This window comes from Cynocephalus volans, chromosome 3 (assembly GCF_027409185.1).
Source record: "Cynocephalus volans isolate mCynVol1 chromosome 3, mCynVol1.pri, whole genome shotgun sequence".
In the NCBI taxonomy this organism is placed as follows: domain Eukaryota; kingdom Metazoa; phylum Chordata; class Mammalia; order Dermoptera; family Cynocephalidae; genus Cynocephalus; species Cynocephalus volans.
Window position 1 is genome coordinate 59245945 of NC_084462.1, and position 25021 is coordinate 59270965.

Genomic DNA, 25021 nt, shown 5'->3' on the forward strand with positions numbered 1-25021 from the left:
GACTGCCTCTTTAGCAAATGGTGCTGGGAGAACTGGCTATCAATATGCAGGAGAATGAAACTAGACCCATATGTTTCACCATACACTAAAGTCAACTCAAAATGGATTAAAGAATTAAATATACACCCTGAAACAATAAAACTTCTTAAAGAAAACATAGGAGAAACACTTCAGGAAGTAGGACTGGACATAGACTTCATGAATACGACCCCAAAAGCACGGGCAACCAAAGGAAAAATAAACAAATGGGATTATATCAAACTAAAGAGCTTCTGCACAGCAAAAGAAATAATTAACAGCGTCAAAAGACAACCAACAGAGTGGGAGAAAATATTTGCAAAATATACATCTGATGAAGGATTAATATCCAGAATATACAAGGAACAGAAACAACTTAACAAGAAAAAAACAAGCAACCCAATTAAAAAATGGGCAAAAGAGCTAAGTAGGCACTTCTCTAAGGAAGATATACAAATGGCCAACAGATATATGAAAAAATGCACAACATCACTCAGCATCCGGGAAATGCAAATCAAAACCACACTGAGATACCATCTCACCCTCGTTAGGATGGCTAATATCCAAAAGACTGTGAACGATAAATGCTGGCGAGGTTGCTGAGAAAAAGGAACTCTCATACATTGTTGGTGGGACTGCAAAATGGTACAGCCTCTATGGAAAATGGTATGGAGGTTCCTCAAACAATTGCAGATCTGCCATATGACCCAGCTATCCCACTGTTGGGAATATACCCAGAGGAATGGAAATCATCAAGTCGAAGGTATACCTGTTCCCCAATGTTCATCGCAGCACTCTTTACAATAGCCAAGAGTTGGAACCAGCCCAAATGTCCATCATCGGATGAGTGGATAGGAAAATGTAGTATATTTACACGGTGGAATACTACTGAGCTGTAAAAAAGAATGAAATACTGCCATTTGCAACAACATGGATGGACCTAGAGAGAATTATATTAAGTGAAACAAGTCAGGCACAGAAAGAGAAATACCACATGTTCTCACTTATTGGTGGGAGCTAAAAATAAATTCACACACACACACAAAAAAAAACGGGGGGGGGAGGGAAGAAGACATAACAATTACAATTCCTTGAAGTTGATAGGACAGGCAAACAGAAAGGACATTGTTGGGTGGGAGGGAGGAGAGGGAGGAGGGAGGGAGGGAGGTTTCGGTAATGGGCCACAATAATCAACCACATTGTATATCAACAAAATTAAAAAAAAAAAATTGTTTTCCCGGTTTGTGGCTTGTTTTCTCCTTCTCTTGGCAGTGTCTTTGACAGACCGGAAGTTTTTATTTTAATGATGTTTAACTTATCAGTTATTATTTTCATGGATTGTGCCTTTAGTGTTGTGTCTAAAAAGTCATTGCCACATACAAGGTCACCTAGATATTCTAAGTCATCTAGGAGTTTTGCATTTTATATTTACTAAGTCATCTTGAGTTAGTTTTTGTGTAAGATGTAAGGTCTATCTAGTTTCATTGTTTTGCGTGTGGATGTCTGGTTGTTCCACCACCATTTGTTAAAAACACCTTTTGCTCCATTGTATTGCCTTTGCCCCTTTGTCAAAGATTAGTTGATGATATTTATGACAGTCTATTTCTGAGCCCTCTATTCTGTTCCATTGGTCTATTTGTTCTTTCACCAACACTACACTATCTTGATTACTGTAGCTTTATAGTAAGTCTTGAAGTTAGGTATTACTAGTCCCTCCCATTTTGTTATTTTCCTTCAATATTGTTTTGGCTATTCTGGGTCTTTTGCCTCTCCATATAAACTTTAAAATCAGGTTGTCTATATCCACAAAATAACTTGATGAGATTTTGGTTGGGATTGCATTGAACCTATAGGTCAAGCTGGAAAGAACTGACATCTTAACAATATTGAAGGGCCGGCCCGTGGCTCACTTGGGAGAGCGTGGTGCTGATAACAACAAGTCAGGGGTTAAGATCCCCTTACCAGTCATCTTTAAAACAAACAAACAAATAGGAAATCGAGTCTTTCCTATTCATGAACTTGGAATATCTCATCATTTATTTAGTTCTTTGATTTTTTTCATCAGAGCTCTGTTATTTTCCTCATATATATCTTATACATGTTTCATAAGATTTATACCTAAGTATTTCATTTTGGGGATTGCTAATAATGTAAATAGTATTGTGTTTTTAATTTTAAATTCGCTTGTTCATTTCTGGTATTCAGGAAAGTGATTGGCTTTTGTATATTAACTTCATATACAACCTTACTTTATTAGATCTAGGGTTATTTTTGTCAGTTCTTTGGGATTTTCTACATAGATGGTCATGTCATTTGTGAACAAAAATAGTTTTATTTCTTCCTTCCTAATCAGTATACCTTTGATATCCTTTTCTTTTCTTATTATATTAGCTTGGGCTTCCAATAGGGTGTTGAAAAGGAATGGTGAGGGGACATCCTTGCCTTGTTCCTGAGCAGGCATCTTTTAAGATGGTGGCACTTTGAGAGTTCTGGATACTCTCAAAATACTGTCTCCTGTGGAAAAGTTATTTCCTGGGTCCTTTTCCTGACAATGCAGATGCTATTTATAGCATCCCTATTTATTGATTGACTGCTGTCCCATGGCTGGAGACCATGATGCTAGCTGGTTTTTCTGTGGGCTGATGAGAGTTAAGTGTGTGTATGTTTACCATTAAATCCAAGGTGCTCAAAAAAATTGTTCTGGCAGGTACTAACTCTAGAGTTCATTTCCATTATGAGCAGCAGTGAAGAACCAAAGTAAAGTTTTATTGTTGGCACAGTTGTGACGGGCAGCTGGAGCCTGCATTTCTGTGGCTCTTGTTCCTTTTATCTTGTTTAACATGTGCAAAATTAAGAAAGGGAGCTGTAGCATGAATTCTAATTTATATTAATGTAGAGAATGTTGGACAAGAACATGGGCTTTGGAGCCAGACTGCTTGGGTTTGAATCCCTACTTCATTTATTATGTGTATAATATCACTGTGCTTTGTTATTCTTTTCTGTAAAATGGGGGAAATCTGTAAGATGAAATGATTAAGCTATTAAAATTACTAAAATTTACTCGTAAGAAACTTTGAACAGTATCTGGCACAGAAATACTCAAACTGTACTTATACTTATTATTGTTGTTACTAATAACACAAACACTTGATTTTCTTTCAGAATTGAACACTTTGCCAAAATCTACAGTCAAAAAATTGGCATCAAAAAGGAAGTTCTTTTGAAAACCTTGTGGGGAGATTATTATATAAATATGAAGGCTAAGAAGATTATGAAGGTTGATCAGGTAATGTGATATATGACTCTTTTGATTGTTGATCACATTTTTGCCCTATAAAAACCTGTACTATAGGGCCGAGCCCGTGGTGCACTCGGGAGAGTGCAGCGCTGGGAGCGCAGCGACGCTCCCGCCGCGGGTTCGGATCCTATATAGGAATGGCCAGTGCACTCACTGGCTGAGTGCCAGTCACGAAAAAGACAAAAAAAAAAAACAACAAAAAAACCCCCTGTACTATAATACCTTTAATAGATGTAATTTAGCTTTAGTTTATGCAGGTGAGTTCTTGAGAGATTTTTTATTTTACTGTATATAATTGGGAAAGGCTTATGAGTCTTATTTCCAAGTATTGTTTACATAGAGTTCTTGGCCCTTTCAAATGTGTGTGTGTGTATATATATATATATGTATACTTTTTTTTTTCCCTGTAGAGGACCAAAAATCTCAGGTCCTGGGCACTTGAAGACACATTTTGCATCTTGTGTTGTGTGTCTTCTTTACCACAAAGAGATGTCTCTTTTAGGCATCACTGTGTGGTCTACACTGTACTTCTAGTCTCACCTGAGGCCTTGTATCACTGCATGCTTGTCAACAGACAGTGCTGATGGGGAAAGGGGGGTGCTCCCTGTAACCCAGTCCTCTATAGATAGAGGTGATGTAGGACTACTGAGTCATATAGCCTCCAAAGATACTTTTCTTGAAGCTTTATTTTTTTAATGTAAAATTCATGATTTTATGAATTTATTCTCATTGAAAATCATATATATTCCTTTTTGAAAGTACTCACAAGTATAAAGCTGCAAGAAAGAAAAAAATCCAGATGCCAACATTGCTAGTGATGTGGTTTTAATTTCTTTCATTCCTTTTGGATAGATATATACATGTGTCAGTTGAGATTATATTGTTTATATAATGCAGCTGCCTGTTTGCCTACTGTCATATTATGAACATCTTCCGTTGCCATTAAAAGCTTTCTGTAAACAGTATATTGAAAGGGAAGTGAGATAGTTAAGTAGAAAGGCGCATGGCTTGAGAGTCAACTCTATGTTTGAATCTTGGCTCCACTACTTAATGGATCTGTAACCTTTGTCTCAGTTTTTTCATCTGTAAAATGGAGATAATAGTATTTTTTTCTTAGAGTGGTAATGATATGAAATAATGCAAGTAAACTCTTTTGTTGAACAGTTTCTGTCATATAATCACCTTATTATTATTTTGTTTTGTGAGAGCACCATCATTTATGTAATCATTCTTCTAAGATTGGACAGTGTTTTTTTTTTTTCAGAAAATGTTTTGATATTATAAGTAAAGCTCTGATAGACATCTTTATGCATAAATTTTTATGTCTTTATGATGACTTTTTTAAAAAACCAGGTATTTAAAGACAATCACTTTTAATTTCCTGGTACAATTACCAATTGCTTTTCAGAAAGGAGGTTTCAATTTATGTTCCATCTCATGTGTAAGTGAGAATATATATCTCAAGGTGCTCTTGCTATTAACTTTTTGCACAGTTCAGTAAGAGAAATGGTAGTTTTTTTTTTTTTAATAAATTTTCCTGTCTTTGTGAACATTTTTTTATATGTTTAAGAATATTTTGTATTTCCTCTAACATGACTTAAACTGAGGCCCATGGAAAGAACCTGCACATGCAGAGTGAAGTCTTAGCTCTTGGCTTGGGTGTTGTGTGTGGGTCTTTGATGGTAGTGGTGGGGCAGCTGCAGTTATATGGCTCCTAAATGTTCATATTGTTTGCAAAGTGCTTGGCTCCCTGAGGAAGAGAACAGTGGGTTATTATTGATTGTGGATTATTGACTGTTTAGAGCATTCTTCTAACTACTTTCAGCTATTTTACTGTTGCATAAATATTTCGGAGTAGAAATGAGACATATTGATAATAAAACATGTCAAGAATGAATATGTAAATAGCTATCAAATGTTCAGGAATTTAAACCCATAAATTCTTTTGTACAGGCCAAAGGAAAGAAACCTTTGTTTGTACAGTTGATCCTGGAAAATATATGGAGTTTGTATGATGCTGTCTTGAAAAAGTAAGACTGTTATAAAATTGTTTATCTTTGGGCATCTTTGGGCGGTATAATTTGTCTTACTTTCCAGTTTGATGAGTCACACTTCAGAAAGCTGAGATAGTCCAAGAAAGTGAACGGAGTCTTTACAGATGAGTTGATTACAGGACTTGGAAACAATTTAAAGGAGTATGTGTAACCCAAGTAAAGAGTGATGGAGGAGAGACAGAGCAGCAATATTTTATAGAGTGCTGAGGTGAAGAGATGAAAGGATGGAAAAAACATTGGGCCTTTGTTTTTACAAACCTAATCTTAAAAAATAGTAATTATAGTAGAAAAGGTGCTTGATATCTAGGATCATTAGTGGAGAACTTGGGAAATAACTTGCCTGGTACAAGTGGGAAAAAAGCTTGCTTTGGTAAATTTACTTTCTGTTATTCCAGGGGGGAATAATGACTTTTTAGCATTTATTTGTGAAACTGCCTTGCCAATTGGCATGGTAGCTTGTTTTTAAGGAGATTGGAATGGTGCTTCATGGGAAATTTTAAAGAAGGGTTCATTTGAAAGTGTAAGAGTAGAGGTTGAGGAGTCCTCTGCTGTGGTAGGATCTCCTTCAATCATTTTAGCTTTTTTTTTTTTTTTTTTGAAAAAATAACACGTTAGGAAAAAAATGTGTCAAATAATGTTGAGTTCTTTGTCTCTGCTGTTTGTTCATACCTGTACATGATTTTCTCCCACCTCTTCCAATTTTGTGTTTACTACAGGGATAAAGAAAAAATTGATAAAATAGTGACATCTTTAGGATTAAAAATTGGAGCCCGGGAGGCACGACATTCAGATCCTAAAATTCAGATCAATGCCATTTGCAGTCAGTGGTTACCCATATCCCAGGCTGTTCTTGGTATCCTTTATTTTAATGGTTTTTAATGAAATGGCTTTGATAAAAAGTAATGTGTTATTAGCAACCAGGAAATCCTCTGGAAATAACACATTCCAATTTATATTAAGTCTTCTCTGCTTATTTAGTGTTTTGGCATGAAACTGTATTTAAAAATTAATATACTAATACTAATTAATGTTAATACTAATTCTAATGAACGTTCTTTTAAAAAGACATTTCTTTTTGTTTTTGTTTAGTAAGCATGTAAAAATAAAAATGTTTGCAGTAAGATTTATATATATGTAGATAATTTAGATGTTCATGTTAGATCACTGTTTCATTTCAAGGTCACATATAGCCAGCCTGCTAAGCTCTATTGTCCTCATTTGTTCCATGGGCCGTCAGTGTCAGAACATCTGTCATGAGAATCTTGTCTGACCTTTGGAGAGCCAGTGAACTCCTTGAAATTGTATGCATATTTTGAGATATGTTGAATAAAACAGTGTTGCCTTGCAGCCCAGGCATTTTCTGAATAGATATACATTGTTACCTCAATATTTAGTGGATGCAGTGAATCTCTGCCTTGGTGGATCGCACTAGCTCAAGGTTTTGAGTCCTTAACAACAGACTTCAGCTATGGTGTGTCACAAACTTCCAAGTCCCCTTGATATTACAGCAGAGAGAGTGGAGAAACTGATGTGCACAGGATCACAAACATTTGACTCTCTTCCACCGGAAACTCAAGCACTGAAAGCAGGTGAGGTAAAGATGAACATATTGGAATGCACCATGTTGTTGATTGTCCTCAGTCCGGGCTGCTCTCGATCTATTTGCTGAATGCCAGTTTGCTAAATGACCAATTTGCCAAATGTCCAATTCCACAAAAAAACAATTTCACAAATGGCTATTTCGCCAGTTTTTGTTCCGCCCCTACCCCCTACCAAAGTTTTTGTTTTGCTACCATTTTGCTCAGTCAGTGGGGTGGGAGACCAGAGACTCTGAGGCTGCTCCCTCCTGCCCTAATCTTATTTCATAATCATGTTGTATTCTATCCTCCCAAACAGCTGGCATCACTGCCATGGCTATGTCCCTAGGGACTGTGGAAAAGTGGTTGCAAGGCGCTGTACTGGTCATTAGAAACACATGAGAGGCGGAGCTCCTATTCTGGGCTCTGTAGGCTTCATGAAATTTGTCTATGTATTTGCTGTCTCCAGTTCTTTTCCTGTCATTCTATTGAATTTGCAACCTCTATCCTCAAAGCTACTCCACTGCTGTTCTTAGAGTCACTATTAACACTCACTTTGTTAAATCTAATGCCAGTTCTCAATCCTTGTCTGACTGGATCTGTTACTAACATTTGACCAAGTTGATCACTCCTTCCTCCTTGGAACACTTTCTTCTCTTGACTCCTAGGCTTCCTCATGTTTCTACTTTTCGTTTCTTTAGTTTGCATACTTCCGTTCTCCACTCAGCTGTCTAAGAAGCATCTCAAACTTAACCTATCCCAAACTGGGCTTTTTGTCTTATTCCTAAACCTGCTCCTCCTACAGTAGTTATTCCCATCTCAGTTAGAGGTACCTCCATCTTTTTATTTGCTCAGTCCGCAAACCTTGGAGTCATCTGTGGTTCTCATATTTATCTCACATCCCTACATCCAGTCCATCAGCAAATCCTGTTTTTCTTCCTTTGAAAATATATCCAGAATCTACTACTTTCCAACATTTCCACTTCTGCTTCCCTGAGCCAAGCACCCATCATTTCTTACCTGCAGTTATTGTCCCTGCTTTTCCAGCTGATGTCCCTGCTTCTACTCTTGCTTCCCTTTAGTGTTTTCTCCACACTGCAGCCAGAGTGATCCTGTAGTCACTCTGTTCCTCAGAACTTTTCAAAGGTTTCCCTGGCAAAACTTCTGATATATGTTTAATTCTTACTTCCTGTAGGTTTTTCTTGTTTGAATTTTATTGCTGAATTTTTTTGTGTACAGATTATTTTGATGTGGGTTTTTAAAAAATTACTAACCAATGGTTCTGTTTCTCCAGTACAGGTTAAGAAAAATGTCAATACGTTGATATGAAATTGTGTTAAGATTTATATATTTAGGCAGTATTGGCATCTTTATAATATTGAATCCTAATTTATTTCTAAGAATTTTTATCATAATACGATATTTTTGCCTATTTTATTTTCTACCTTGTTATTGTGGGGGGATTGGAAAAGCTATTGATTTTTATTTATTTTATTAACAAGCTACCTTGTTTACTGTTGACCTTTGTTAACATTCCTCAATTCTGTCCCTTTTCCAATGGATGTAAGGAAAAATTTATTAAGGCTTATAGTAGGTGATTAACTCCATTCCATAGCTTTAGCTCTGATGTAGAAACCCCCACCGACCCCCCATACTGTCAGTTTCGGTTTACTTTCCTCATTTCTGCCAACTCTGTTTGCTCTTGCTCTACTATTCTTTCCTAGCAATCTTATATTTTCTAAATGAAATTTTTATCATAGTTGTAAAAAGTGATGGACTTGTTACGAGTTTAGATGATGCTGTGTTCTAAACATCTTAATTGTTTTCCAGAAAAATCTGGTTTTTTAATAATGGGAAAAAATAGTGACATTTTTACTTCCTGTTTGTTTAGCTTTTATGAAATGTGGAAGTGAGGATACTGATCCAGTCATTATCTTTGTTTCCAAAATGTTTGCAGTTGATGCTAAGGCCTTGCCTCAGAATAAGCCAAGGTAAGGAAAAGGGGAAAGTTGGGCTGGACTAGGGAATTGGCAGATTTTGGTGGGGGCATAGTTGGGGTGTAGGTGGGAGGGCACAGATAATGCTTTTCTTCCTCAACCCAGAATTTGCACTGACCCAATCCCCAGGATAATATGCAATTGTATGGTAATGTATCCTTTTGTGATACCTCTGTAGAAGAAAGCTGTTGAAATCAGCTCTGTGATATTGAATTGAACTGATAGAAATTTTAAGAGTAGTTGTAAGTAGTGGTAGTAGTAACAGTTAACTTTTATTGGCCATGTCAGGCCAGTTCTAATTTAAGCCTGCCTTGTTTCATCTAATTCTGACTACCTCAATGGAGATTATGAATGTGTGAGTATATATGCTTCTCTGTGTGTGCATTATGTGTGTGCAGGGGTAGTGCATGTGGTAGATGGATTATTTCTCAATTTCCAGGGTCTTGGAGAATCTGTCTGTTCTACATCATCTGTTTTTCATATATATTTCCCTCCTTCCCATATCTCCTGCTTCCCCCACTAGTTTAGTTCCTGATCATCTCTTGTGGGAATGATTATAGCAGCCTTCTAGCTAGTTCCCCTGCCCCAGTCTCTAGTTCTACCAGTCCATTTGCCATTCTTCCTTCAGAGTGATCTTTCTAACTATGAACTATGAACTATGATCTATCAACTATGAAGATATAAGTCTCCTGCTTAAAAACCCTAATGATTCTCATTGCCTTGAGCAGTTTTGCCTAAAGTGTGAAGTATACTGTTGGTGATGATTTCAGTGGTAATATTTTGTTTTAATGTGTATTGCCTATTTATGTTAACTGATATAACTTTTCTTTTTACAGTAATGAGATTTTAAATTTTATTGAAGTAAAAATGTCCATTTAAATAAAATATTAAGTAAATAATATGCATATTTAGCAAAAATCATGAAGGTAATGTGTGAATAACTAAAGTTTTGGGATCACCAGACTGTGAAATAAACTTGACTTACCAGAGTGGCATTTCAGACCCAGCATGACCTGACCCCAAACCATTTTTCAACTAGATTTTTATTTCTATTTCTCTAGTATCCTATATTATTTCCTAAACAAATCCTGTATCTTTACTTGTGCTGTTCTTCCATCTTGAAAGGTCCCTTTTCTTCTGATAAAATTCTGCTTACCCTTCAAGAGAAAGGTTGTATATTATTTTTTAGTACTTCCTAATGATTTGAATATAAGGGGCTTCAATGACTTCGTCCTGAGGATAAATGAAGGAATAGATGACTGAGTGAGTAAAGAATGAATGAATGAATATCTGAATGAGGGAATGAATAGGTTGATGAGTGGATGAATGAATGAAAAGCTAAATGAATAACTGAATGAGGGAATAGTTCAATGAATGAATATAATTATGTATTTAGGCTACTCCCACATTATATTTTAATGCTACATGTAGCGGTAATTTCTTGATATCTTAGGAGATTCAATTTTTGGGGGCCACTGGGAGTATCTCACAAGTTCTAGTGGAATCCTAGGAAATATGGGATAATTGGAAAACTAATTCTTGAGATTTCAAATACATGTATTTATATCATTTAAAATTTCTACATGCAGTCATCCTTTATTTCCTTGCTGAAGAATAATAGTATTATTATGCCTCTACTATAAATTACATTTTCTTTGAACACTTTTCTTAAACATTCATCATATGTTTTCTTGATTTTAATATATTTATGGTAGTACATTTAATTCTGTTCCATTAGGTTTGTTGTGAGGTTGTCGCCCAGGAAAGGAACCAAACATTTAATTAAGAATTTTAACAGAGTCTTTATTAGCTGGCCAGTGACTGCCTCCCCTAGGTATTTTGGGAGAGCAGCAACTAGCCTTGGTCTGGTGGAGTTTATAAAGGCTCTTGGTCTGGTGGAGTGTATAAAGGCAAAAACCACATCCTGTTGGCGCACGAGTTTGTCCAGGTGCACAAAGCAAGCTAGCTGGCTAGGTTACAGAAGCTAAAAGTGAGCAATTAAAGCAATCAAGCACAAAAATTTTCATTGTGTATGGTTCCTGTTCCCATGTAATGGTTCACTGTGTATGGCTCCTGTTTCTATGCAATGGTTTTTGTTTCTATGAGAAGGTCAATGGTTTCTCATGTGGAGGGAGGTAGTCTGACAATGAGAATGGAGCAGTGCCTTCCCAAGATGGCGTTGGTATTCTCAGGATTCTCTGCTACAGGTTGTTTTACTAATTTTATTTTTGTTTTTTATTTAAATAGTATCAGTTTCAGTAATTGTTATATAACAATATAGTGTTTTCAAGCTTAACTGGGTAAGATCATCATCATTACCTTGCTGCTGTTCATCTTCTAGCTTATTTTTTTTTCCATGTAAGTTTTACTTTTTTAGAAATTAAGTAAATATACTATTAGAAGTTGGTTTGGTAGCATTATAGCATTTTCATCTCTACTATATTAGATCTACCAAGGTAAAAGCAGCAGGGTGTTGTGTTATTTTCCTTTAGTAGAGACTAGGATATTTTTTTTTTTTGGTGGAATAAGAAGTCAGCTTTTATTCAGGAATACCAGTGTGCTAAGGAGAGATGTTAGGCAAACCCATGTCTCCAGTAAACCTGAAGGAGAACGGCCAGACTAAAGCCATCTTTCCAGGAAACTTGAGGGAGAATGGCCAGACTAAAACCATCTCAAAGACTCAGATTTACCTGAGGGGTTTTTAAAGAGGGGGTTGAGGGAATGGAATGTGGGAAGTGAAAAGCAGGAAGGAGGGGGATGTGAGCAGTGGGGGCTCTGAGCGAGGAACCAGGTGCAAGGTCTCATCGAGGCTTGGTCTAGTTTCTTTTCCCATCCTTGATGTTATCTTAGGTCCTGCTGGATTTTGATATGCTTCGGGGTAGAATCAGCATAGCTTTATTGATGTCTTCTTTGGTTTCTTGGGTCTGGATAATATGTGTCCTGTGGCAAGTTTGTAACTCCAGGCTGACTGAAAAATAGCTTTACATTTATGTAAATGATGCCATCTTACCCCATAACCAAGGTTCAAAATATCAAATAACCATGGGAAAAGAGGGAACTCAGAGAAATGCATGGTAAGCAAAAAACTATGTCTTTTAAAATCTTCTAGAGCCCATGCAGTTTTAGGTCCCAACATGGCTTCAGTCCTGCTCACTCTAACAATATGAACTACTATATGATGCAGTGACTATTGTTTTTCTGCAGCATGTACATAAAACAAGTTTATATCCACTCCCATCTCCAACTAGTGATTTGGAAGTTTTCTTCTTTCACTATCAGTACTTACATTTTAGACAAACTTATTACTCTTTTTTTCCTTTAAGTAAAGTAAGTAAAATAAATTTTATTTATAAAGTAAAACTGTACTGTTTTCCAGTTTTGTCAGAATAACATTTAGAATGCCTTTAGTCTACTTGTCCTGCCCATAGTGACACAGCCCTTTTATTTTACTTATGTTTAGTTTAATATTACACATCTTTATATACAATACTACATACTAAAAAGAAAACAGTGCTTATTTGCCCAATACATCGAACATTTGGCATGCTCTTTCTCATTTTAGAACTGTATAAAATGAAATTTTAGCACCAGCTTACAATTCTATATTTGTATTTATTTTTATTACCCTATCTATAACAATTTAAACTTAATGCTCCTTAACTGATTCTAATGATTACCATTAATTCTTTCTATATTTGTATTTATTTTTATATTACAATTCTATATTTGTATTTATTTTTATTACCCTATCTATAACAATTTAAACTTAATGCTCCTTAACTGATTCTAATGATTACCATTAATTCTTTCATACAAATGCCTCCCTACTTTTGAGTTACTTTAGTTCACGTTCTCTGTTTACTGCAGTAAATCATTCAGCAGTTTTTTCAGGGAAGATTCTGGATTGACACACTTTCTTAACCTCTGCATATTTGAGAATGTTTTCTAGTTGCCTTTGTACAGAAATGATAACTTGGCAGAGTATATGATTCTTGATTCAAAATTATATTTCTTTAAAATTTTGTAGATATTGTTTCATTGTCTTCTGGCATTAAGTTGCAAGAGAAAAATCTGAGATCAGCCTGACTTTTGCCCCTTTATAGGTAATTTGCTTTCTCTGTCTGGATACTTGTAGAATTTTTTCTTTATCTTGAAGTCACCAGAATATGTCTAGATGTTGCTTTCTTTTTGTCACATTTTAACGGTACTTTTTCCATTTCTAGATCTAGTTTGTTCTTCAACTCTGGGAAATTTTCTTCAATTAGTTCCTTAATTACTGTTTCAGCTCCATTTGCTTTGTCCTCTCTTTTAGATATTCCTATTATGCATAGATTGTATCTCCTGGACTGGCCCTCTAGGTCTCTCTTTTTCTCCTCTTTTCTGCTCTTGATTTCTTTTCTCTTTTTCTCTGTATTCTGTGAGACTTTCTCTTGTTTTGCATTTACTTCAGTAATTTGATTTTGTGGACAATTCGGCTTGTATCTTGTTTCTATTAACTCTATCAACTTCCGGTTACTTTTTGAGCTTTCTGCCCACTCCTTCTCACTGCAGATAGTTCGTTAAACTTTATTATACAGTTCCTAAACCTTTCTATTTCTGGTGCCGTATCCGTTTGTTGAGGAAGCATTTTCTCAATTACTTAGCTCTGTTCCTTTCTTCTGAACTGCAGTATTATGACCTTTTCAGTAGCTCTTCTTAGCAACAAGGACCAAAAACGAAAGATTAAGGGAAGTCTTCCACAGCATGGAAAATAAAATGTCTAGAGTATGTTAAATAGTGATACGCGCTGAGGAGAAAAGCAGAGTGTGAAATGGGGGTATGAGATACCCACAAAGCCTAATTTTTCCCTGATTTAATGAAAAGACTGTCCTTTACTCACTGCTCTACAGTGCCACTTTTGTTGTAAATGAAGTATCTAGGTATGTGTGGGACTGTTTTAGGGCTTTCTCTTCTGTTCTTCTGGTTTCTTTATCTTTGAGCCAAGATCACACTGTCTTAATTATTATAGCTGTGTCATCTTAATTTAATTACTTGCTTACTTACTTTAATTACTGTAATCTTAATTACTGCATCTCCATGATTGTTGGTTATTTTGGGCCCTTTGCATTTCCACGTAAATTTTGGTATCAGCTTGTCAGTTTGCACATGTACATGCACGTGCGTACACGCACACATCCCGATGGAATTTTGATAGGGTTTGCATTGAATTATTGATCTATTTGGAGAGAATCGACATTTATATCACTGAAGATTTCAATCTATGGACATGTATATTTCTCCATTTATTTAGAACTTCTTTAATTATTTCAGTAATATGTTATAGTTTCCTAGGTAGAGTTCTTGTACATCTTTATTGGAAATATTCCGAAATATTAGGTGGTTTTTAATATGATTAAAAATGTATTCTTTTTAAACACTTTCATTTTCTATTGGTCTGTTTCTGATATTTAGGACTATAGTTGATTTTTGTACACTGATCTTTATATTCATTTTCTCTCTAATGATTCATTTATTCTTATATTTTCTTCATAACTTTGGATTTTCTCCACAATATATCAACTGCAAATGATGACAGTTTTATTTCTTCCTTTTTCTTATTACACTGGCTGGGATCTCCAGTGCATCATTTAGAAGTAGTGATAGCAGGCATCCTTATCTCCTTTCCAGTCTCTCAGAGGAAGCCTTCAGTATTTCTCTGTGAAGTGTGATTTTTAGGCTTTTTGTTGTTGTTTTTAAATTTCAGATTTGGGAATTTCCCTAACCCCTGATATGTCCTTGTTTTTATTTTTTTGTTTGTTTGCCTGTTTTCTTTTTAATCACAGTGGATGCTGAATTTTATCAGATGCTTTTTCTGCATCTATTTGAGATGACCATATGGTGTTTTTTTCTTTCTTTTTTTTCTTTTTTTCTGTCAGTGTGGGAAATTACGGTAATTGATTTTTGTTTCTAAGAATAAAATATGTTTTTCCTCTGCCTGCTTTTATAAAATTTTTTCTGTGTCTTTTGTTTTCAAGGTGCCAAGGTTTGGCTTTCTTTGCATTTATTTTGCCTGTGAGTAATGGAGTTTATTAAGTATGACTTAATGTCTTTCTTTAGTTTTGGAAAGTTCTGAGCTATTATTTCTACTGGTATTACTTCTGGTATTCCAATTATGCATATGTTAGAGCTTTTCATCATATCTCATTTATCTTTTTAAAATTTTCCATACTTTTTTTTTCCCACTGTGTGCTTCAGCTTGTTTTCATTGGGTGTATCCTCCAGTTTGCACATCTCATCTTAATTTAGTCTGTTGTGGATTTCAGTTCTAGAATTTCCATTTTATTCTTTTTTATACTTTCTGACAAATCCTGTAATTTTGTGTCCTTTTTTTCCTTTTTTTTAAAATCAAGTACCAGATGTTATGTATGGGAATTTGTAGAGAGAATTTGAGGCTCTGGATTATTTTTGTTTGTTTGTTTTTGTTTTTTTTTTTTGCTTTGGCAAGCATCTAGTTTAGATGTAATCATCTTAAGTCATTCAGGGATTGGGATGATTTAAAGCTGGTCATCAGTCCTTATAAAGGCTGGCTTATTTCTGGGACATCCGTACTCCTATGGGGTGGCTTGTCTTTCATAGTTCCAACCTTTTTCTTTGCTCTTCTCATCTTACTCCTCCATCTTGTAACTAATAATGATGATAACACTAATAATTGGCTGAAGTTTATTAGGCTCTTCTAATAGTCCTGCCTTACCAATGAATATGCCATTTAGATTTAACAACAATTCTGTAGTGGAAGTATTTAGTGTTTCAGTTTTACTTGGGAGAAAATTAAGGAGCCTTAGAAAAGAAGTAAGTAATGTGCTTGAGGTCACATAGCTTGAAGAAAGCTCAAAAACTATTTGAGTCCAGGTCTGTTTAGCTTTGAAACCTGTGGTCTTTGATTTCACTTTGTAAATCTGCCCTCAGTCATCCTGTATGGCTTTTCAACCTCCACCCATCCCTCAGTCTAAGCAGGCACACATCCAACCTACCTGCCCTTTTTAGATTTTAGGCCTTTGTTTTTCCTGTTCTCTATTGTAGTTTATCAGAAATTCTTATTGAATTCTCACCTGATGATGAGTACCTATTAGTTAATATTCTGTTTGGAGTTTTTGAGGCAGTCCCTCTTTTCCTATATCCCTGAGTCTGTGTATTGCTTCCTTCTAGAGAACCAGCTTGTGGTAACAAGATGCTATCTTTAAACAGGTGCCACTTTTCTTTTTGGTTGCTTACTTCCCATCATCTCAGCTATCTGGTAGTGTAGTTACCTGTGGAACCAATTGCAGCCAGCCCCTCCACTAGCCTTTTTTCTGACACTCCCCTGCCCCTTGACCAGTTTTACAAAGGCCAAAGCATGGCCATTTTGCATAGAGTCCTGAAGTTGGATGGTTTTGTGTTCTTGCCTCTTTTCCTTTCCCTTCCAAATTCATCTCCCAACGTGACATTTGAATCTCCAGTTAACATTCTCACTTCTGGTCTCCTTCATCTCTAGTATTAGTAACTACTGTCCCTTCAGGAATTATCATCCATAGTTAAACTATAGCCTAAATAATTCACCTTTTCCCTTACTAGTAGAGCTGTTTATTTTTTGCAAATAAGTTCCTCTTTTTTCTCAACCAATACTGGAATCACAGTGGATACCTTGTATAAGTCCTTTCTGAATTCTCTTCTGTCTGCTTTGTTCTTCTCTACCACCACTTTCAGTGCCCACAGCAGTGCCTGGCATAGTAGTTGTTAACTGGATGGGTGGATAAATACATAGATAGATAGCAAGCATCTATACATTTGATGTTAACTCAATAGCTATAAATGCCGATTTATTCCAGACCATGTCATGAATTTTGGCAGATGAGGATTTAATACATGAGGTGAACAAATGTGCTTCTTTTTTAACCAAAGCTAAAATGAAATCACATTTACTTAAGATGGTGATTTTATCATCTTTAATTCCTTCTGAATGGAAGACGTAACCTGGTGATAATGAACACAGAGTTTGGAGCCAGACAGAGCTGCCTTTGAAATATAATCCCTCCATTTAATATCTGTGTGACTTCAGGTCAAGTTAGTTAAATATTCTAAGTCTCCATTTCCTCATGTAAAATAGGGATATAGTATATACTTCATTTAATTATTTTGATAAATTTGTGTTTTATATGTAAAGTGATTAACAAAATATCTGGATCATAGTGATAAGCCCATTGGAAGAGACTGTTTCTCTTCAGATGCTAACAGGTGTCTCAGGTATTTTTTCCTCCCTACTCTAATAATAATGTGTTTTGCATTTATATTTCAATTCATACTTTTCAGATACTCTTATGAGTTTTTAGCAAAACTCTAGAAACAAGGAAAGTTCTCTAAGGATTGGTTGAAGAAACAGCTTAGGGAAGAGAAGGGTGAGAGGAAGGGCATAAATGCAGGTGATTCAAATGAAAGGAGAGGGAAGTAGATTTGTTAGATGTTGCTTTGAAGAATAGAACAGCAGCCATGGCTAGAAATGGTGAGGAAGCAGAGTTCATCCTGTATTCGAAAGGCCCTCTAATATTTAAAGTGTCCTGTACAGAGGAGCTTGTCTCTTGCAGTGGTAGTCAATCCCTCCATTGCCAGCAGTTTTGACTGCCTAATGTCAGACACCTGACTAAGCCTGTCTCAAGGATTGGTCTCACATTTTTGTATCATATTGCACAGCCCTGTTACCTACAGAGGAATATGTCTAACTAAAAGTGCCAGCCCTTAGAACTGATCTCATCCATTTTGAGAGTTAGGTGCTAAGGAAGGCAGGTGGGAAGTCTTATCTAGCAGGCAGGTATCTGAAGTATATAGCAGTAGACAATCAGTGATGTAAGCAGTCACCTTCCAAGTTAGCCCACATGAAGTAAAAAGGTGGAAGGGGTTTTAGGGAGCTTGGCATCAGAGATGGGGCCATTTACAAGGCAGGTGGGCAGCGCCCTTGCAGAATGGCTATCTGCATGGTTTCCAGTGCTTAAGGAGAGAGAAGGGGAAGGTGGCATTGCATGGTGGGGGATAAGGTTATCAGTCAGGTGTCAAGTCAGATATTGTTCAGTAAAGAAGGAATCATAATGTCAAAGGTGAGAGAGACAACACAGGAGGGAGACACAGGGTGGTTGGGAACAGAAAGAGTAGTACAGCTTCCAGAGCTGGAGCATAAAGTTGGGACCAGAGCACTAGCCTGGGTGCCTTGATGCTTAGTTCCAGAGTATAGGGGTAAAAATATTCAAATTCTGCCAACTTTAGGGCAGGGATTGGTCTTGCTCTTGTGTTGGGGCTGAGCATGCAGGTGGGTTCATAAGGACCTCTACATGGGAAGGGAGCCATATCCTGGGAATTAGTCTACCTGCCTGTTTTCTGCCTTCCAAACCCAAACTCCCAAACAGATGCCTATTTTTATTCATCTTAGTGCTCCCCTTTTGTAAAGACCTTTTTAATATTAAAGCTCTAATTACCTTTGCTGTGGCCTGATGGGCATGAGGGTAACTTTTTAAGAAAAACAGCTTAATTATCTCCCCTGCTCTTCCACCCCCACTTGGAATAATCCGCAGCAAACAGAAATACACACCCATATACTGCCTTTTCTGTGATGTTACTTCTTGGATGTCACACAATGGTTGATAATTGCAGTTTGACCTTTTAGTCCTACTAAATTGCCAGTTGTCAGCCTGACCTCAAACCTTTCTTCTTGAACTCCTATTCTCCATAAAGATATGTTTCTGTACTTGTGGAGAAAACCTCAATTTCTTATTAAGGCCTTATTCTTGTTTCTTTGAAGGGGTATTTGAGCCCTAATATGTGTTACTCTTTCTCTTCCTTCTCCCTGTTCTTTGCCCCTTCCAAAAGGAATATGGATACCTGAGAAAGGTTCCATGTTATCGTGCATGGTTCCACTTGATGACATGGGCTATTGAATGTCAGTTCATAAGCTCAGAATAGCTGAGGACATAGCTTTCTCAGAGAGAGCCTGATAGGTTCTCTTTCCTCTTGCTACAGCTAGGCACAGAACTTGGAGAAACCTGTCTGGAGGGGAGCTGGGACCAATAATCATCCAGTCATATCAATACTTGCTGTCTGCCTCCTTGGATAAACTGAGAGATGTTTGATGTTGCCAGATGATAACATATTTGTGATATCCTGTAGGCCTCTTACTCAAGAAGAAATTGCTCAGAGACGTGAGCGTGCAAGACAAAGGCATGCAGAGAAGCTCGCAGCAGCGCAGGGGCAGGCACCTTTGGAGCCCACCCAAGATGAGAGTGCCCTTGAAACAAGTCCAAAGGGAGAAGAGCCAAGAGGTATAGCTTTCCTAAGTAGGATTTGGTGCAAAGTATTTGACATTTTGCTTAACCTGGGACACATCCTTTAGCTCTTGAGCTTTTAGCTTTAATCATAGCTTTTCTCAGTTTTCTTCTCATTCTTGGAGTTTCTTTCCTGAAACTGGTTCAAACATATCATATTTACTGTTCCTTCTGTGTTTCTAGGCAGTTCCTGGATTAATGTGAGCATTCTTGGCACTCATTATCCTTTTGTTTCTGGCAGGTGATGAGCAACAGGTGGAAAGTACGACCCCTAAACCTGTGCTCCGGGAAGAAAACAACCAAGAGTCTTTTATTGCATTTGCTCGAGTGTTCAGTGGTGTAGCTCGAAGAGGAAGGAAAATTTTTGTCTTGGGGCCCAAATACAGTCCTGCTGAGTTTTTGCAACGGGTAAGTACTGGAAGTAAAACATTAATATGTTGTCTTAAGTTTCTTAGATCTTTTCAATTTGGTTGGGATTGGTGATTGCCTTAATTGTAGATTTATTTTGTCTCTAGAAAGGCACACTTGAATGAATCAATATATCTCCTCTTTTATTGCTTTGGTGGCATTTGGTGTACATGTCTCACTTAATTGTCTTTAGGAAACCAAGCCAATATGTGAACCAAGTTTGCTGGCCTTATTTAATTATAAGGCTTTTCTCTTCAAGGCAAGAATCATCTTTGACTGGAGAAAAGAACTGATAAGAGTAGATGTCATACTGGAGTCAGTCAGGGCAATTGCAGATTTTTGAGAAATATGGAGATCCAAAAGCTAGGTGGCTCAGGCCAAAGGAGTGGGCAGTGAGCAGGTGATAGGCAGCAATTGCATGGTAGGCAGGTTATAGAAATCTGGTCAGGCGAGTTTGTAAGCAGGTGAACAGCCAAATCCAAAAGTGTGTGAGCCAAAGGGCAAAAAAAAAAAAAAAAAAAAAAGTCACAGACTAGAGCTGTCTCAAAACATTTTTAGAAGTAAGCATGGTATATAAGTCATAATTAAATAATAAAGGTCATAGGATGAAGTAGATGCCGGAGGTCCAGGTAGCCAGTCTGGATCAGCAGGAAGCAGCCAGTCTGGATCAGCAGGAAGCAGTAAGTTAGGAACTTGTTAGTCAGTAACGTGAAGCATCATGAGCAGAAAAGCACATGCTCCTCTCTGATTGGGAAGTAACCTGTCTGCAGGTAAACTGTGGAAGCTACGTTGTTTGGCTCAAGTGAGAAGGAGGGAAGTAACAGTTGAAGAAAGACTTTGCCACCAGTTTTTTCTTGCCTTCAATGCTTATTCCATCAGTGTTAGCAATTTAATCCTTGGAGATTGCAGTGCTGAGTGGTGGTGAAGCAGTCCTTGCTGGGCTGTGGCATGTTCTCAGTTATCAAGAAGGAGCACAGCGCTTAGTGAATATAGGGTTATATTTTATAGGAGGCCGAAAGTGCTGTATTGACGTGTAAAAACCCATTTATGATTATCTTAACATCTTGGCTTGGACATAATTGATAAGTTTGTTGTTTATCAGTAAGGGTCAAGTGTCTGTTAATTTTCTTCTTTCTTTGCTCTCTAAAGTGTTCAGATGAATAAGAAATTATTTAATGAAACACTGATTTATTGGGCATTACAAATTCCATAAGCACTCCAAATTATCTTCTGTACATAGTGTCTTTTTGCTTTTGTGGTGCTACAGTTTGAAATCAACTGCTTATTTAGCAAATGACACAAGATGAAATGATAAAATGCATTGACAGCACAGATGACTCTTTATTTCAGTAGATGGTGCCCCATAAAGTTTAATTTCAATCTAATTTTTTAAAAAAAGAAGTGTTTCAGACCTGTACCAGAATCGATCCCTACTTAGAATTTTGTGTTTATCTTTTGTATTATTTTTCTATTGCTGCATATTATAGATCACAACAAATTTAGCAGCTTAAAACAATATACATTTTATCATCTCACAGTTTCTGTGGGTTAATTCAGGCATGGCTTAACTGTGTTTTTCCTTGGGGTCTCACAAAACTGCAATCAGAATGTTGGCCAGGCTGCATTCTCATCTGAAGAATTTACTGGGGAAGAATCTGCTTCTAAGTTCGCTTAGGTTGTTGGCAGAATTCATATCTTTGCACCTGTAGGACTGAGAGCCTCAGATTCTTTCTGACCGTTGGCTGATAGCTACTCTCAGCTGCTAGAGGTCACCTATAGTTTCTTGTCATGTGGACTTTCCCAAATTGAAGGCTTACTTCATTAAGCCATCCAGGAGACTGTAGAATGAATCTACTAGCACAGCAGTCTGATGTTACATAATTACAAGAGTGACATCCCATCACCTTTGCCATATTCCATTGGTTAGAAGCAAGTCTCACAGGTCCCACTCAACTCGGGGAAGGCGATTACACAAAGGTGTGAACACCAGGAAGCAGGGATCATGGGAGGGGCACCATTGGTTTGTCTGCCACATCCTTCTCTTGCTTTTCTTTATAGTTTTGCAACCTAGGTTTCTAAAGAACATATTTTTCTATTTGAATATTTTTGAACTTTGTATAAATAGAATTTAACTGTGGTTATTCTGCTACAACTTGCTTGCTGGTTTTTTTTACACTTAATGTTGTGAGATTAATCCAAGTTAATGTGTATTCCTCTAGTTCATTTATTGTTCACTGCTGCATAGTATTCCGTTATGTAAATACACATTTTATTTGTACATTTTCCTGTTACTGTATATTTGGGCTATTTTCATTTTTTGTTAATCTAAGCAATTCTACCTTGAATATTTTTGTACATTTCTTCTTGTACACATTTGCAAAAAATTCTAGGGAATACACCTATAGTAGAATTGCCTGGGTAATTCTTTAGCTTGACAGGACAATACCAAATTATCCTCCAGAGTAGTTCTGGTTTGTACTCCCAGCATATGTTAAACAGTTCAAGTTGTTCCGCTTCCTCACGAGAATTTGCTGGTGTTAGGATTTTAACTTGTGCCAGTCTGATGGGTATGATATGATGTTTTATAGTAGTTTTAATTTACCTTATTACTCTTTTAATTTGTTTATTGGTCAATCATGTTTTCTCCTATGAAGTTATCTCTTTGGGTCATTTCCCTATTTTTCTGTTGTGCTACTTTTCTTTCTTTTTTTAAATACTGGGTTTTTCTATTTTGGAACTTGTTTTCACTTTCTATTTGGTATTCTTTAATGGACAGAGTTCTTAATTTTAATGTAATTGAATTCATCACTCTTTTCCTTTATGGGTTTTGCTTTTTGTTTCTTGTTTAAGAAAGTTAAAATTAGGAGTATACTAAAGTCATGAAAACTTTCTATGCTTCCTTCTAAAGTTTAATGTTTTGTCTTTCATATTTAAATGTTTAATTCAGTGTTTGTGTATGGTATGAAGAAGGGATCCAGTTTGATTTTATCCTCATACAAATTCCAGTGGTTTCAACATCATTGAATGTCCATCTTTCTTCACTAATCTGCTTTGTCAATTCTGTCATAGATCAAATTTCACATGTACATGAGTTTGTTTTTGGACCATTAGATTTCATTTTTTCTGTTAGTTCTGTCACTGTCTATTCATTGTTGTTTTTATTCCTGAATGTTTTGATTTCTAAAAGGCAAACATCCTCTACCTTATTTTTCTTTGTGAGTGTCTTACTTATTCCTGACCCTTTGATCCTCTATATAAAGTTTGTAATCAGCTTGTTAGGTTCTGTGAAAAGCCTTGTTGAGACTTTTATTGGAATTACTTTGAATCAGTACATCTATTTGGCAGAAATCAACATTTTGTAGTATAACATCTTTCACTCATGAATGTGTTAAGTTTATCCATTTATTTGGGTCACTTTTAATGATTTTCATTGAGGTATATAGTTTTCTTCGTAAAGATCTTCAATTGCTTTTGTTTGACTTATTCCTAACTATCTTATATTTTGTCGATATTCTAAAAGTTACTGTTTAAAATTTTTTTTTCTGTCTATTGTTGACCTATAGAAGTATAATTAACTTTTTTATATTGACCTTGCTTTTTTGCCACCTTGCCAAACTGTCTTACTACTAATAATTTATCTGTTGCTTGTTTTAAGTGGATGGTCATATTGTCTGTGGATAATTGTGTTTCTTTCTATCCAGTCCTTGTATTTTTTGTTTCTTTCCAATCTATCTTAGAGCTAACCTGAAGATTTGTCATTCTGTCAGAACATGTACGTTTAGATGGGGCGTGCCTCTGAAAGGCAATGATTTTCAATTTTCATGAAGCTTCCAAGTCTACCCTAATACAGGAGCCTTTCTATCCTCTGAGCCTTTATGAATTTACTTGCCTGTACTTTTTTGTCAGTCACTCTCTGCTTATCTTTGTTAGTTATCTTTGTGTATGTTTTATCTTAGGCATTTTTTCTCCTCATAGCATTAGCACAGCACCCTGGGTCTATGGGTACCAAGGATATGTTAGTTGGTTGGTTGATTGAAATGCTTTCTGGGCCCTTGCATTTATGTGGAGGATATATTTCCAAGACTTCACACAACTCAAAACTGGAATCATTCAAGACAATATTTCTGTAAGAATAAGTGTGATCCGGGGGAGCTCATAAATCTGTTATACTTGTAGCATATTTTTGCTGTATATGTGCTTTGTCTTCTCATCTGTGTTCCTAATGTTTCACAGGATGCTCTCTTGTAGACTAACAACATAGCATATAATAGCAGTTGTTTGGCCTTTTTAATGGCATTTTATTACATCTAACTACCCTTCCAAAGTTTTTGATGTGTTCCTACTAGGACCAGCCCTTGTGGAAAGCTTGAAGAACATTATAATAAGATTAAAACAATTTTAAATGGTATTAGTAATAATGAGTGCTGAAATAATAGCACGCTAGCCAGCAGAACTGGTGCATGCCATTGTTTACAAGGGCTATGGGATTTAGCTAGAATGGTGCTACCGGGTCACAACAGAATTTATATTACTTAGCTATGAAGCTTATGATTAATTTGGAATCTGGGCAATTTTTTAATATTTGAAAGGTTTCAGTATTTCAGATTTTATACATATAATGATACTTAAAACACCATTTAAAAATTTGCATGTTTCAGGTTTGCTTGAAATGTGGATGTACTGTATCTTACTGATGAACAAAAATAACTTTATAGGTACCAATTAATGCTTTCAAGTGCCACCAACTTGTCCTCAATAATTTTTCTTTACCCAGGTACCATTAGGCTTCTCAGCTCCACCAGATGACCTCCCCCCAGTTCCCCACATGGCATGCTGTACTCTGGAAAACCTGTATCTTCTGATGGGAAGGGAATTGGAAGATCTAGAGGAGGTACCTCCAGGAAATGTGCTAGGTAGGGTGATGCTGTGTATTACACGTGTACTCCGTTCAGGGAGATTACCTGACATGTCACTAAAAATTTGGTTAAAGTTTTGAAGGGAGTAACTTTGATTTATTTTTTAGTTTGGTAATTTTTTTTCTGCTGTCCTTAACAGTGCATTTGAGTAAGCAGCATGTGGATTACTTGCTAAATTGAGGTAGCTCTGTTTTAAAAATGTACTGCTTTAAGTAATCTGTGAATGTTCTGTCCTAAGCTAGGGTTGGATTTAGTTAGGAAGAATAGGGGGAGTTCCTGCTCACATAAAATCAGACTAGATGACTAAGACATTTCTGATTCTACAGGTTTGATTCTAAATTGTTGGAAACTATTCCGATGCAAAGCCCTGTTTAAACTCATTGCTTTTTTCAATGCTTTTTATCCTTTGAGTATTGCTTTATTTAACACTA

General features: G+C 36.4%; 1 protein-coding gene across 1 annotated transcript in view; it reads left to right on the top strand.

The window, feature by feature from the left end:
- The window catches only part of EFL1 (elongation factor like GTPase 1), a 165046-nt gene that overhangs the window by 39742 nt on the left and 100283 nt on the right, over positions 1–25021 (top strand). Inside the window, exons 8-15 of the mRNA XM_063089163.1 lie at positions 3181–3304; positions 5270–5346; positions 6087–6223; positions 6837–6959; positions 8839–8938; positions 19112–19263; positions 19508–19674; positions 24449–24587. Coding sequence (XP_062945233.1) covers positions 3181–3304; positions 5270–5346; positions 6087–6223; positions 6837–6959; positions 8839–8938; positions 19112–19263; positions 19508–19674; positions 24449–24587 — 1019 coding nt within the window. The remainder of the gene's footprint in view (positions 1–3180; positions 3305–5269; positions 5347–6086; positions 6224–6836; positions 6960–8838; positions 8939–19111; positions 19264–19507; positions 19675–24448; positions 24588–25021) is intronic.